This window comes from Mytilus galloprovincialis, chromosome 11 (genome assembly GCF_965363235.1).
Source record: "Mytilus galloprovincialis chromosome 11, xbMytGall1.hap1.1, whole genome shotgun sequence".
In the NCBI taxonomy this organism is placed as follows: Eukaryota; Metazoa; Mollusca; class Bivalvia; order Mytilida; family Mytilidae; genus Mytilus; species Mytilus galloprovincialis.
Window position 1 is genome coordinate 76,589,279 of NC_134848.1, and position 12,551 is coordinate 76,601,829.

A 12,551-nucleotide genomic window follows, 5' to 3' on the forward strand; every position below is an offset into this window, starting at 1 on the left:
ACTATTGGTTGGGATTAATTGTATTGTCGGACTATTGGTGTGTCGGACCAATGGGGCGTCTCGAACTAAGGGGGTGTCGGACCGATAGGGTGTCGGACTAGTGGGGTGTATGACTAACAGGGTGTCGGAACATGGGGGCTACCCCTAAAAAATACCCTTTGCATTCCCATCTAAATTCGCCACTGGTTAATTGGATCACAACATTTGAGTCACAATTACATCATTGACTTCTGGAAATCTTCAACAACTTTCCATGGTTGGAGGCTGATTTGAATGGTCTGTTCAGTACACAAGATATTATAGCTTTTCATCATACAAGTAATGTCCAATATGATCACAACAGTCTATTGATCTAAATGGTAAGTTCTCTACTCGAGATAATGTATTTAAAATCATAGAGCTGTCCTATATAATCACAACAGTTCATTTACAATTACATTAACAGCTTGCTGGAAATTGTCAACAACTTTATATGGTGGAGGGCTGATTTTGTCTTCATCTCTAATTCTATACTTTCCTGAATAAAAAAAAAAGATAATACATGTAAAACAACAGTTAATCATTTCTCTTTATACGTAGATATCTAAGTCTTATACTGTTTTTTAAACAAACTACCAAAAGGACAATCGTTGAAAATTTGATTTCAATTGGGCCAGTAATGTCAGAAAATATTTTTAAAAAGATATCAAAATACAATTGATGACAGAGAATGAACAACTAAAGCAACATTAGAAAAGGCGGAAAAGCAACAGAACAGCCCTTTTAATGTTGTTCTTCATCTTGAGATGTCGGAGGTATTGAAAATGGATAAAACACAGTTAAACACACACTGCTCACAAAATAATGTAATACTGACAATAGGACCAGTTTAGACATAATTACTAGCAACCTACATGTATATCAATCAAACTACATATTATATTTAAGCATCAAAGTACAAAGAGAACACTAGTGATCAGTATAACCTGTTCTTACCATAATACCTAGCCTACCAGACTTCAGTATAACCTGTTCTTACCATAATACCTAGCCTACCAGACTTCAGTATAACCTGTTCTTACCATAATACCTAGCCTACCAGAATTCAGTATATTAACCTGCTCTTACCATAATACCTAGCCTACCAGAATTCAGTATATTAACCTGCTCTTACCATAATACCTAGCCTACCATAATTCAGTATATTAACCTGCTCTTACCATAATACCTAGCCTACCAGAATTCAGTATAACCTGTTCTTACCATAATACCTAGCCTACCGGAATTCAGTATAACCTGTTCTTACCACCTAGCCTACCAGAATTCAGTAAAACCTGTTCTTACCATAATACCTAGCCTACCAGAATTCAGTACCTGCTCTTACCATAATACCTGGCCTACCAGAATTCAGTATAACCTGTTCTTACCATAGTACCTAGCCTACCAGAATTCAGTATAACCTGTTCTTACCATAGTACCTATAGCCTACCAGAATTCAGTATAACCTGTTCTTACCATAATACCTAGCCTACCAGAATTCAGTATAACCTGCTCTTACCATAATACCTATAGCCTACCAGAATTCAGTATAACCTATTCTTACCATAATACCTAGCCTACCAGAATTCAGTATAACCTGTTCTTACCATAATACCCATAGCCTACCAGAATTCAGTATAACCTGTTCTTACCATAGTACCTAGCCTACCAGAATTCAGTATAACCTGTTCTTACCATAATACCTAGCCTACTAGAATTCAGTATAACCTGTTCTTACCATAATACCTAGCCTACCAGAATTCAGTATAACCTGCTCTTACCATAGTACCTAGCCTACCAGAATTCAGTATAACCTGTTCTTACCATAGTACCTATAGCCTACCAGAATTCAGTATAACCTGTTCTTACCATAATACCTAGCCTACCAGAATTCAGTATAACCTGTTCTTACCATAATACCTATAGCCTACTAGAATTCAGTATAACCTGTTCTTACCATAATACCTAGCCTACCAGAATTCAGTATAACCTGTTCTTACCATAATACCTATAGCCTACCAGAATTCAGTATAACCTGTTCTTACCATAGTACCTAGCCTACCAGAATTCAGTATAACCTGTTCTTACCATAATACCTAGCCTATCAGACTTCAGTATAACCTGTTCTTACCATAATACCTAGCCTACCAGAATTCAGTATAACCTGCTCGTACATGTACCATAATACCTAGCCTATCAGACTTCAGTATAACCTGTTCTTACCATAATACCTAGCCTACCAGAATTCAGTATAACCTGCTCTTACCATAGTACCTAGCCTACTAGAATTCAGTATAACCTGTTCTTCCCATAGTACCTATAGCCTACCAGAATTCAGTACAACCTGTTCTTACCATAATACCTAGTCTACCAGAATTCAGTATAACCTGTTCTTACCATAATACCTATAGCCTACCAGAATTCAGTATAACCTGTTCTTACCATAATACCTAGCCTACCAGAATTCAGTATAACCTGTTCTTACCATAATACCTATAGCCTACCAGAATTCAGTATAACCTGTTCTTACCATAGTACCTAGCCTACCAGAATTCAGTATAACCTGTTCTTACCATAATACCTAGCCTATCAGACTTCAGTATAACCTGTTCTTACCATAATACCTAGCCTACCAGAATTCAGTATAACCTGCTCTTACCATAATACCTAGCCTATCAAACTTCAGTATAACCTGTTCTTACCATAATACCTAGCCTACCAGAATTCAGTATAACCTGCTCTTACCATAATACCTAGCCTATCAGACTTCAGTATAACCTGTTCTTACCATAATACCTAGCCTACCAGAATTCAGTATAACCTGTTCTTACCATAATACCTAGCCTACCAGAATTCAGTATAACCTGTTCTTACCATAATACCTAGCCTATCAGACTTCAGTATAACCTGTTCCTACCATAATACCTAGCCTACCAGAATTCAGTATAGCCTGCTATTACCATAATACCTAGGCTATCAGACTTCAGTATAACCTGTTCTTACCATAATACCTAGCCTACCAGAATTCAGTATAACCTGCTCTTACCATAATACCTAGCCTATCAGACTTCAGTATAATCTGTTCTAAGCAGAATTCCAAGCATGTCACACTTTAGTTTTACCTGTTGTAATTAGAATTCATAGCATATCAGACTTCGCTATTACCTATTTTAACAAAAAGTTTTACCACTCCAGTTTTACCGGTGTCATATGGTATTTTGAACCCCCTAAACTATTCCTAGCAAACCAGTGTCCTGTACAACCTGTTTTAACCTGATTTCCTAGCAAACCAGGCTTGTATCACTTCACTATTACCTGTTCTAACTAGAATTCCTAGCATTCCAGTCTTTTGAGCACCACCAATGTCATCTCTCACATCCTGCAATATATTCATATTCTTTATGAAATTTCATTTTTCTTGACATTCAGCATTTTCATCTATAAATATTAATAGTGTAATTTTTTCTTTATTTTTCTTCAGCAAACCAAAGTTGTTAGATTGCCTTGTTTAATTGAAAACAAGTTTATTTCATTATTCGCATTGATACATAGTGTAAAATCTTCACTGTAATACAGGACAAGATCAGCATTTATTCATATAATAAATTTGAAAAAAAGGGTGATCTGTTATTTTAATTTAAACTATCGAGGCAACATCAGTGGTGGTATAACCTCCACTAAAAACAAAGAACAAAGAAAAACAAAGGTTGTTAAAGTGTGAAGTAACTTGTGAGAATCCTGGAGATATGTCTTTAATGTTTCCTGTTACTATCCCCCCCCCCTCCTCCCATAAACAAATTAAAGAACCTTAGTGAGCACGCTCAATTAAACCAAGACCCCACATTGTCACTGGACAAATAAAATAACTCTAAGAAAGAAAAAAATTCTGTCGATATGCACATCTACATAGTATGTCCTTATTATCTGCAAAATTTCATGAAATTCTGTTGAGTGGTTTCAGAGGAGTTGCGATGACAACTTTTGCAGAAGTATATTGAAGCAAATAAGTTCAAAGGGGCGTAACTCCTAGAAAAAAAACTTGAATCATAATTCCCTGTCCATATGCACATCAACATAGTATGTCCTAATTATCTTAAAAGGTTTCATGAAATTCTGTTGTGTGGTTTCACAGGATTTGAGATGACAAGAACAGGACTGACGGACTGACGGACAGACAGGTCAAAAACATTATAACCTCCTCAACTTCGTTGCATGGGGTATTATAAGAAAACATCAAAAACAAAATACATGTAAAGCTGATCTTCCTTTCAATGATGCATTCAAAACCAACATTTAATCCTGTGAAATTCTATTAATCACTCTGTACACCTACATCTTGTGTCAAACTTCTGTGCAGTCTTTTCGCTTAGTCACAAGTCTTATGGCCCAGGCTTGAACAATTGTTTTCAGGCTTGTAAAATTCTCCTGTACAAGCAAACAGAAACCACCTAAAATTTTCAAATAGAGAGCTTCGGGTTTGTGGACTCAAAAGTTAATTATGAACGCTGTCTGTGGATCCGTGTTTACTTACATCTCCAATCATAACACATTCCTCTGGTTGACAGTTGAATTCTTCCACCGATGAAAGAAAGAAGCTGGCTTCAGGTTTACCTACAATGTGTGAGGTTGTATCCGTAGCATACTCTAAAGCTGTTACAAATGGACCTGTTAATGTATAAAAAAGAGTAATAAAGTAAAAATTAGGTTTATTACAATGATCGTAAGATAAGTAAGTTACAGTATCTATAATAAATCACAGTTTGCCCTGCAGTGGTGAACCTATGGTTTCTAGGAAAAGGGTAGATTGTCATTCTTATTGGTTAAAACACCCATTTTGTTCATGACTTATGCCTACAAATGTTGTTATTTTTTTCTAAAACAACCTCTAAGTTTATCTAAATCTGCACTGGCCTATTATTTAATACAGCACTTAAGTTTCACTGTTTGCCAATGATGAAAAATAGACAATAGTGTTGTGATTCTTTTAGAACTTTCTGTGTAAAATATATTAATTACAAGAGGCTCTAAAGAGCCTGTGCCACTCACATACATGTTAAACTAGAATGTGTCCCAAGTGTACGGATGCCCCATCTGCACTATCATTTTCTATGTTCAGTGGACCATGAAAATGGGATGAAATCTCTAACTAGGCATTACAATAAGAAAGATCATACCATAGGGAACATGTTTACTATGTTTCAAATTGATTGGGCTTCAACTTCATCAAAAACTACCTTGACCAAAAACTTTAACCTGAAGCGGGAAAAACAGACGGACAGACAAACGTACAGACGAACGAACAGAGGAATGCATAAACCAAAAAACATAATGCCCATAAATGGGGCATAAAAACTACTGTGTGGTAAAATAAACATTAAAGGGTGATAACTCAAATAAGAAGTTAACTGATGATTTGTACAAGTTGATCTTACTGTTTATTTAATTTTGAAGTTTCTCCTTATCTTTTTTCCTTCAGACTTTTATTTGTTTGTGAGTGAGTTGGTCAAGTTTATACACCAATAAATTCCTTTAAAAAGGGGTTTAATCCTATAATAATATCTTAATTAATCATATGAATAGTACTCCACAATCAGTAACATGTTGTTGTTACACCATTGTATCCCTTAAATTTGAATAGAAAATATTTAAAAAGATAAAATAAAAAAATAAGATGTAGTATGATCTCCCACAAGACAAGAGGGGTATCAGGACCAATTGTACCCATTTTCATGCCCTTACTTTATCATTTCTCTGATTTTTGACTATGTTAAATACCTGGTCCTAGAGCCAATTTGTCTGTCTTTTTATAATATCTGGCTTTATGGATAGCTATCAAAGGGCATCCATCTTGGATTAATCTGTAAAACATGTAAACTCAATTTAATTGTTAAACTCCTGAATGATATAAATAATATTTACAGCACTAGAGGGAATCTTAAGTTAAACTGTCTTTCTGATACTAAAATTTTTACATACATATATATATAAAATTGCTAATTCTATAAGTTCTTTTACAAAAGTTACAACTATATTATTGAGGAATCAATACCATTTAGAGCCTGGCATATTAAATAAACTCTGTCTGTAATTGTAGACCCTCAGTCATGTCAGTATGTCTTGGATGTTTTGTGTTGTTGGTGTGCTGTCTCTCTGACATATAACCAGTATTTTTTTTTCATGTTTTGCGTTTATCAACACTTAAGTAATTTGAAATGCGCACTAAACAGGATTTTTATTTGTTACTATTTTTTCAGAACAATACTAAATTTAACCTATAGTTATTCAAGTTATTCTTCTTTGAAACTGTACAAAACAATGTAAAAAATGTAAAATATATAGTATTTTTCTGTTACCTACCTGAAGGCTGTATTCATTGTCTTGTAGTTAAACTTATCAGGTGCCAGCCCAATTAACACAGCATTGGGATTGTCTGTGTGTATTCCTATAATAAATCATGTCCATTTGTTGAAAGGGAGATAACTCAACTTTCTATATTAAAGTTAAAGCATTAGTAAGCATCGGTACAAGGAATTCTGTGCAGAACTGCATTGTAAAAATATTGCTTTAACTTCCATTGGTGCACTTTTTATTTTCAAATGTTCAGTCCCCGTAAGGCTATTGTTTTCTCATGGGCATATGAAATATCTGGCATTTTGACAAACTTTTGTATTCATGGATTTATAATTTATATAGTGGTTGCCCTGAGCCTGTATACTCACAAAATCAATTAAAGTTGATACCACACAAATAATTATGAATCCACAATACTGTAAACTCAGAAATGATTGTGAGGCTATTTTTTGCGAAAGATGCGAATGGGTGATAATCACAATAATAAAAACATGCATTTAATATTTAATTCACATAAAATTATGCAGATTTTCCTGAAAAAATAATAAAGGAGTAGGTTCAGTAAGACCCCTTTTTGGCCCCAAAATAAAGCAGTTTTACAAAATTGTGAAAATGTAATCTTTTAGCTATTAACTGGAAAGTAGAATGCTTCTGCGACATAAATATGGGCTGTTTTCGACAATACAATCCACATATATCTCATACTAGCATCATTAAGTCATGCTAAATTACTGAAATCTTCACAATTTTAGCATTTTAGTTAAATTTTAGACGGTTTCCATCTGAAATGAAAGTGGCCGCATTCATGTTCATTCATAATATTGAAATGTAAGTTGTATTTGCTGATAATACATAATATATATATATAAAGGTTGAAGATGAACATGGATGCAGCCACTTTCATTTTTGACAAAACCATCTGAAAAGTGACGTTTTTTGGCATATTATATTTGATTGATTTTTCATATTTAAGCTTGAATTGGAGCATTTTTATTGACTAAATTAGTTAAAATCTTTCACATAAACTAATTGAATTCAGTTAAAATAGACAATTAAGTGTTTTAAAATGTCCAAAATCTTTTGTTAGATGAACCTGAAATTTGAGGCCAAAATCGGTCCTTACTGAACGTACTTCTTATCATTATAATAAATGCATGCAATAATTTAAAAATTTACAGCATCCCTTTTTTATGTATAAATTTAACATTAGGGAATTTTCTTGATCTAATCACTGCTAATAGCAATAGCAGTGATATTATAAACAATTAACTACATTTACCTTCAAATTCTTCCAATGCTCTATCATCCACTATCATTAACGGTCTCAAATCTCTCTTCTCTATAAGATGTCGTGCTGCTGTCAGTGAGGTGAATATCTCACTTGGTTTGATGTCAAACCCTATACCAGTTAATCTATTCAGTAAACATTTCTTTGATTCTTTTGTTGTGTTTGTTACAAATTTGACATTCACATTCTGGCTTCTTAATCTGTAACAAAGAAACATTTTAATTATCCTTATATCAACATGAGACAGATTTTATCCTTATATCAACATGAGACAGATTTTATCCATTAGATCACCAGTGATGGTGGTACCAGGCTGAAATACATTCTGTATATATATAATTTGTCTTAGTATCAGCCCAAGGCAACAATGTTTAATCTGTAAATTTGCTGATGCAAATTTTTGATCATCCCTGGCCATGCTGGCCGGGATTTGTTTCAACCATGATGTCACAAATAGTACTAACTTTGATTTTTGACCGTTAAAATTGCATTGATTCTTGGACAATGTTGGACAGGAAACAGAGCATAGACAAATAACATTTTTTAAAATGATGTTTATATTAATCTTTAAAGGACATTTTACATGACCTTCTTGTCGACGCCTTCATTCTGTTTCTTAATTTAAAATTTGGTTGAAACCAGATTTAATCCAACTGATTTTGTTAAATTTCTCGAAAATCTCAGACTCTTATTGTGACCTATTTCCAGAGGCGGATTTAGAGGAAGTATTAGTTCATTATGTAAAGCCATTATTATAGCATTTTTTCAACTAAAATGGAATTTTCAGCTAAATGATAGCATCAAAGGCATAAACCTTGCTAGTTAAAAGAAGCAAAAAGTTAATTTTTTTTTTCAATTTTAATAATTAAAAGATATTATTTAACACCTATGTGTTTAAAATTTTGACTACAAAATCCTAATTTGTGACAAAACTTCGAATTTGCTACTCAAATAAGTGATTTAAAAATCATTTATTTCAGTAAGTCCCCTGACTGGCCATTTATCAATGCCTACACAAATCTCCATTAAAGGTGTAAAAACTTACATTACTTAGTTGAATAGTCAGAGATTACTCTGATGTCCAACGGCTGTTTTGCCAGACAAGCTGGGGCCGTGGTTCCAAACCGTTAGTTGGCACCAGAAGCGACAAAGCAGCGCATCTATTTTGGACGGGCAAATATCCACTTTTTGATATAAGACGAGCTCTGATGTACCACGGTCCCAGCTTGTTTGGCAAAACAGTTGTTGGACGTCTAATCTCTAACTATTAGCAAGTTGTCTCTAACTATTAGTAAGTTGAAGAAAGAAGGCAGAAATATATTTTTAGCCGATAGATCTATGTAAAGTTAAACCTGTAATAGATGGTGAGTGATTGCATCAAGCAACCTCTAGTATATAGAATGTATAAAACCTACAGAATTGAAGGACCTTAGCTTCATAAAGAGAAAACGGTAGTATTTAATTTTCCCAGCATTAGGTTGGCCTTTTGTGTACCCAAGGCAGGTGAAGGAAGTCAAATTAGGAGCGCTGTGATTGGATGTAAGGGTACAATATATTTTGTATTTATCTATGAATAACTGCAGTGTGTATATTTACAATATTAATTTTAAAACCTATTGAAATATTTTCTAGAGAATTATTCGAAAAGACTTGCAAAATTTCATAAATTTGGTGCAAAATGACGGTGGGCATGGATAACATAAACAAGCTCCGTTGGAAGTTGGTCATGATACTATTTGGCTTTAATTTTTAAAACAGAGTAATAAAGTACTAACACAACATATAACTGTTTTATCCAGGTTTTTATCTTAAAAAGTGGTAAATTTGGAAAATGTTAACATTGTCGCCTATGGCAGAATAAATAGTACCGTTTTCCCTATACTGAAGATAGCAAGGGAAATAAAAGTCACTCAAACTTCAATTCTTTTATACTATTTTGAAGCTTTTGATTAGTACATTTGATTTTTATCACAAAGAATAGAAATTTTTCACTGAGAACAATACTGTGTTCAGAAAAGTGCTGAGTCATCATGATAGGTCAAATTGATTGGTAATGATATAAAACTTTATTCTAGGATGTCAATATTAACTATATTGTGTAAAATGCACCATATTATAGTTCTTTTGTATTTGATTTCACCTTTCGCAATGATTTTTTCAATTGGAAACACCAGAATTCAAGTCGCGACAAATATTTTTTACTGAAATGTTTGCCTTTTTTGCTGCGTAATTCCCTAAATGTATAACTTGGGTATTTCTGTAAACATTATCTATTAAAATGGGAAATTGCCTGGTTTAGTTTGTACTGTTTATGGAATTAGGCAATATTTGGTCACATTGAAAGCATTTTCAGTGTTAGAATTGTTCATCTAAGAAAAAAAGAGGCCCACTTGAGGCTAAATTTACATAGAATTTATACTCTCCTGTGTAAAGAATTGTTCACATTCTTGATAATGCATGCAGCAAATACTTCAAAAGTGCTTCATTTTGTAGTTTCTTTCTTTTTTTATATCAGACATAAATAATTTTTATTTCCTACTGTTTGAAAGGACTTTTGTTGGAAATTAATACTCCCAAGGGACATAATTCAGCTTTTTACATTGATTAATACAGGCAACAAAGGCAACTTTACAGCTGAGTAGTTTGCATATTTAAAGTTTAAAGTGTCTAATATCTTTGTTTTCATCATCTCAAGACAGAATAATAGATTTTATAACAAGCTCTAAAATTTTTAACCACAACATGGCATATACTAAAGCATGGAATGGAAATTAGTATGAAAAATCTTGAATTTGTGCATTTCTTGTAAATTTTTGATAAAATGAATACAAATTGAATGGAACTGTCCATTTTATCTGTTTAAATGGAACTATTTATCATTCTTTTTAAAAAAGATAAGATATGATTGGATACAGGTTGTTTATTAAGGCTTTTCTGAAAGAAGTAGAGAATGAGGTAAATCAGCATGTAGGGGTGGGGACATACAATGATCTATGTTTCTTTAAGTACTGGGGACATACAAGTATTTATTATAGCCAAGGTTTTCACAATAGCCCAGTATTGCATTAATAATGTCATAAGAATTCTTTATATCATTATGTCACAGTATAGAGAAAACGGTAGTATTTAATTTTCCCAGCATTAGGTTGGCCTTTTGTGTACCCAAGGCAGGTGAAGGAAGTCAAATTAGGAGCGCTGTGATTGGATGTAAGGGTACAATATATTTTGTATTTATCTATGAATAACTGCAGTGTGTATATTTACAATATTAATTTTAAAACCTATTGAAATATTTTCTAGAGAATTATTCGAAAAGACTTGCAAAATTTCATAAATTTGGTGCAAAATGACGGTGGGCATGGATAACATAAACAAGCTCCGTTGGAAGTTGGTCATGATACTATTTGGCTTTAATTTTTAAAACAGAGTAATAAAGTACTAACACAACATATAACTGTTTTATCCAGGTTTTTATCTTAAAAAGTGGTAAATTTGGAAAATGTTAACATTGTCGCCTATGGCAGAATAAATAGTACCGTTTTCCCTATAAGTAAACCAGAGAATTAAACTTTTACCTCTTGAGAGAATCTTTTGAATTATCAATTTCTTGATCATCGATGTGAATTGTTCCACTTAGATCAATCAGAATAGTCTTTATCTTACTTCCTGACATCGTCCTAATATATTTGTTTGTCTTTAGCGAACCAAATTTGATACATTTCTTCAACAAGAACATGCGAACATTTCTGTCCTTGTCAAAATGAAAGTGAAAGTAAAAGAATGAAATATGCCGGAACAACAACGGAGCGACTAAGGAATATCCGTGTATTGAACTGACTAACATCTGAAAACGTCCACTCATAATACACAAATAAAGACACTCACTCACCATCTATCCTGTCTATGATATTGGGGTTCTGGAGTTTATTACAATACAAATGAAAAAAAGAACTATTTTCCAACTAATATGAAGATCATTATGACTTTTTCAACATATGTCTACAATTCAATCATTTCAACATTTAAATGGTATTAACTATTGATAAAGTGTTGATAAAGTTATCATATTCTAACCATTAAAGAAAGAAAAAAAAAATAACTTGCATATCTTTTCAAGAACATGATTATAACAATATTTCTTAAAATAATTCCACATTCAGTCAGTCAATTTTTTGTTAATTGTGAATTGTAAATTATTCCATACCTTCGAATTCGTCACACGTTGCAGGATAATGAAAATGTTTGTTTTTTTTTTAATATTTAAACAAAAATGTATTTGGTTTGTATGAATGTAAGAACAGGTCACCGGCGGAAAAAAAAGTCATGGATAAAAATGAACATAAACCAAGTCGCCCGAGATTAGATTATTCGCTTTTTGTCGGCATTTCACAATCCATAATTCTTAAAATTTTCAAATTGCTTACCATTTTCAAATCAGATCATAGATACTAAATCTTCAGAAGTGGGCAGACCAGTAATTGACAAACGCAATAAGTAAAAAAATGCGAAAAACGCAAAATCGCCGCGAAAACTTAAAATTGTTTCGTTTACCTTCTTAGTACATATATGAATTATACAGTCGTGAAGTTAGTCGTTATCTAAATATATATATTACATGTTTAAACTTTAAAGTTCTTTGTACTAAAAAAAACACCTCATTTTGTAGGCAAATAATGAATTGGTGTGTCTGTTCCAGACCATATGAGTATTTGGACCGTACGCGTACGATCCGGACCGTGTACGTATACTCGTACGGTACGACCATACGCGTACCGTCGGACCGTATGAGTATACGCGTATACGGTCCAGTACGAGCTGACCATACAGTCATGTGATCGGATCATGTGGGTTATATAGTTTAACAATTTATCACAATGATCTTTATTTTTAGTTC

The 12,551-nt window shown here is 33.1% G+C and overlaps 1 protein-coding gene across 1 annotated transcript; it reads right to left on the reverse strand.

Annotated features, from left to right (window-relative positions):
* Window positions 1–290: 290 nt before the first annotated feature.
* LOC143052829 (haloacid dehalogenase-like hydrolase domain-containing protein 2) lies at window positions 291–11,427 on the reverse strand. The gene is made up of 7 exons (XM_076225935.1): window positions 11,233–11,427; window positions 7,649–7,857; window positions 6,376–6,460; window positions 5,794–5,876; window positions 4,550–4,683; window positions 3,334–3,397; window positions 291–517 (listed from the first exon to the last, which is right to left on the reverse strand). Exons 1-7 carry the CDS (start codon window positions 11,391–11,393, stop codon window positions 414–416), a joined length of 840 nt encoding a protein of 279 aa, XP_076082050.1. The 5' UTR covers window positions 11,394–11,427; the 3' UTR covers window positions 291–413.
* Between the last annotated feature and the right edge of the window lie 1,124 nt (window positions 11,428–12,551).

What these genes read in the sequence shown, in the direction of transcription:
- LOC143052829 (XM_076225935.1), bottom strand. Translation starts at nt 11,393, where the DNA reads ATGTTCTTGTTGAAGAAATGTATCAAATTTGGTTCGCTAAAGACAAAC. An exon ending in ACAATGAATACAGCCTTCAG is followed by an intron (nt 5,877 to 6,375) that starts GTAGGTAACAGA and finishes CATGTTTTACAG; the next exon opens with ATTAATCCAAGATGGATGCC. An exon ending in CAAATTGGCTCTAGGACCAG is followed by an intron (nt 4,684 to 5,793) that starts GTATTTAACATA and finishes ATACATTAACAG; the next exon opens with GTCCATTTGTAACAGCTTTA.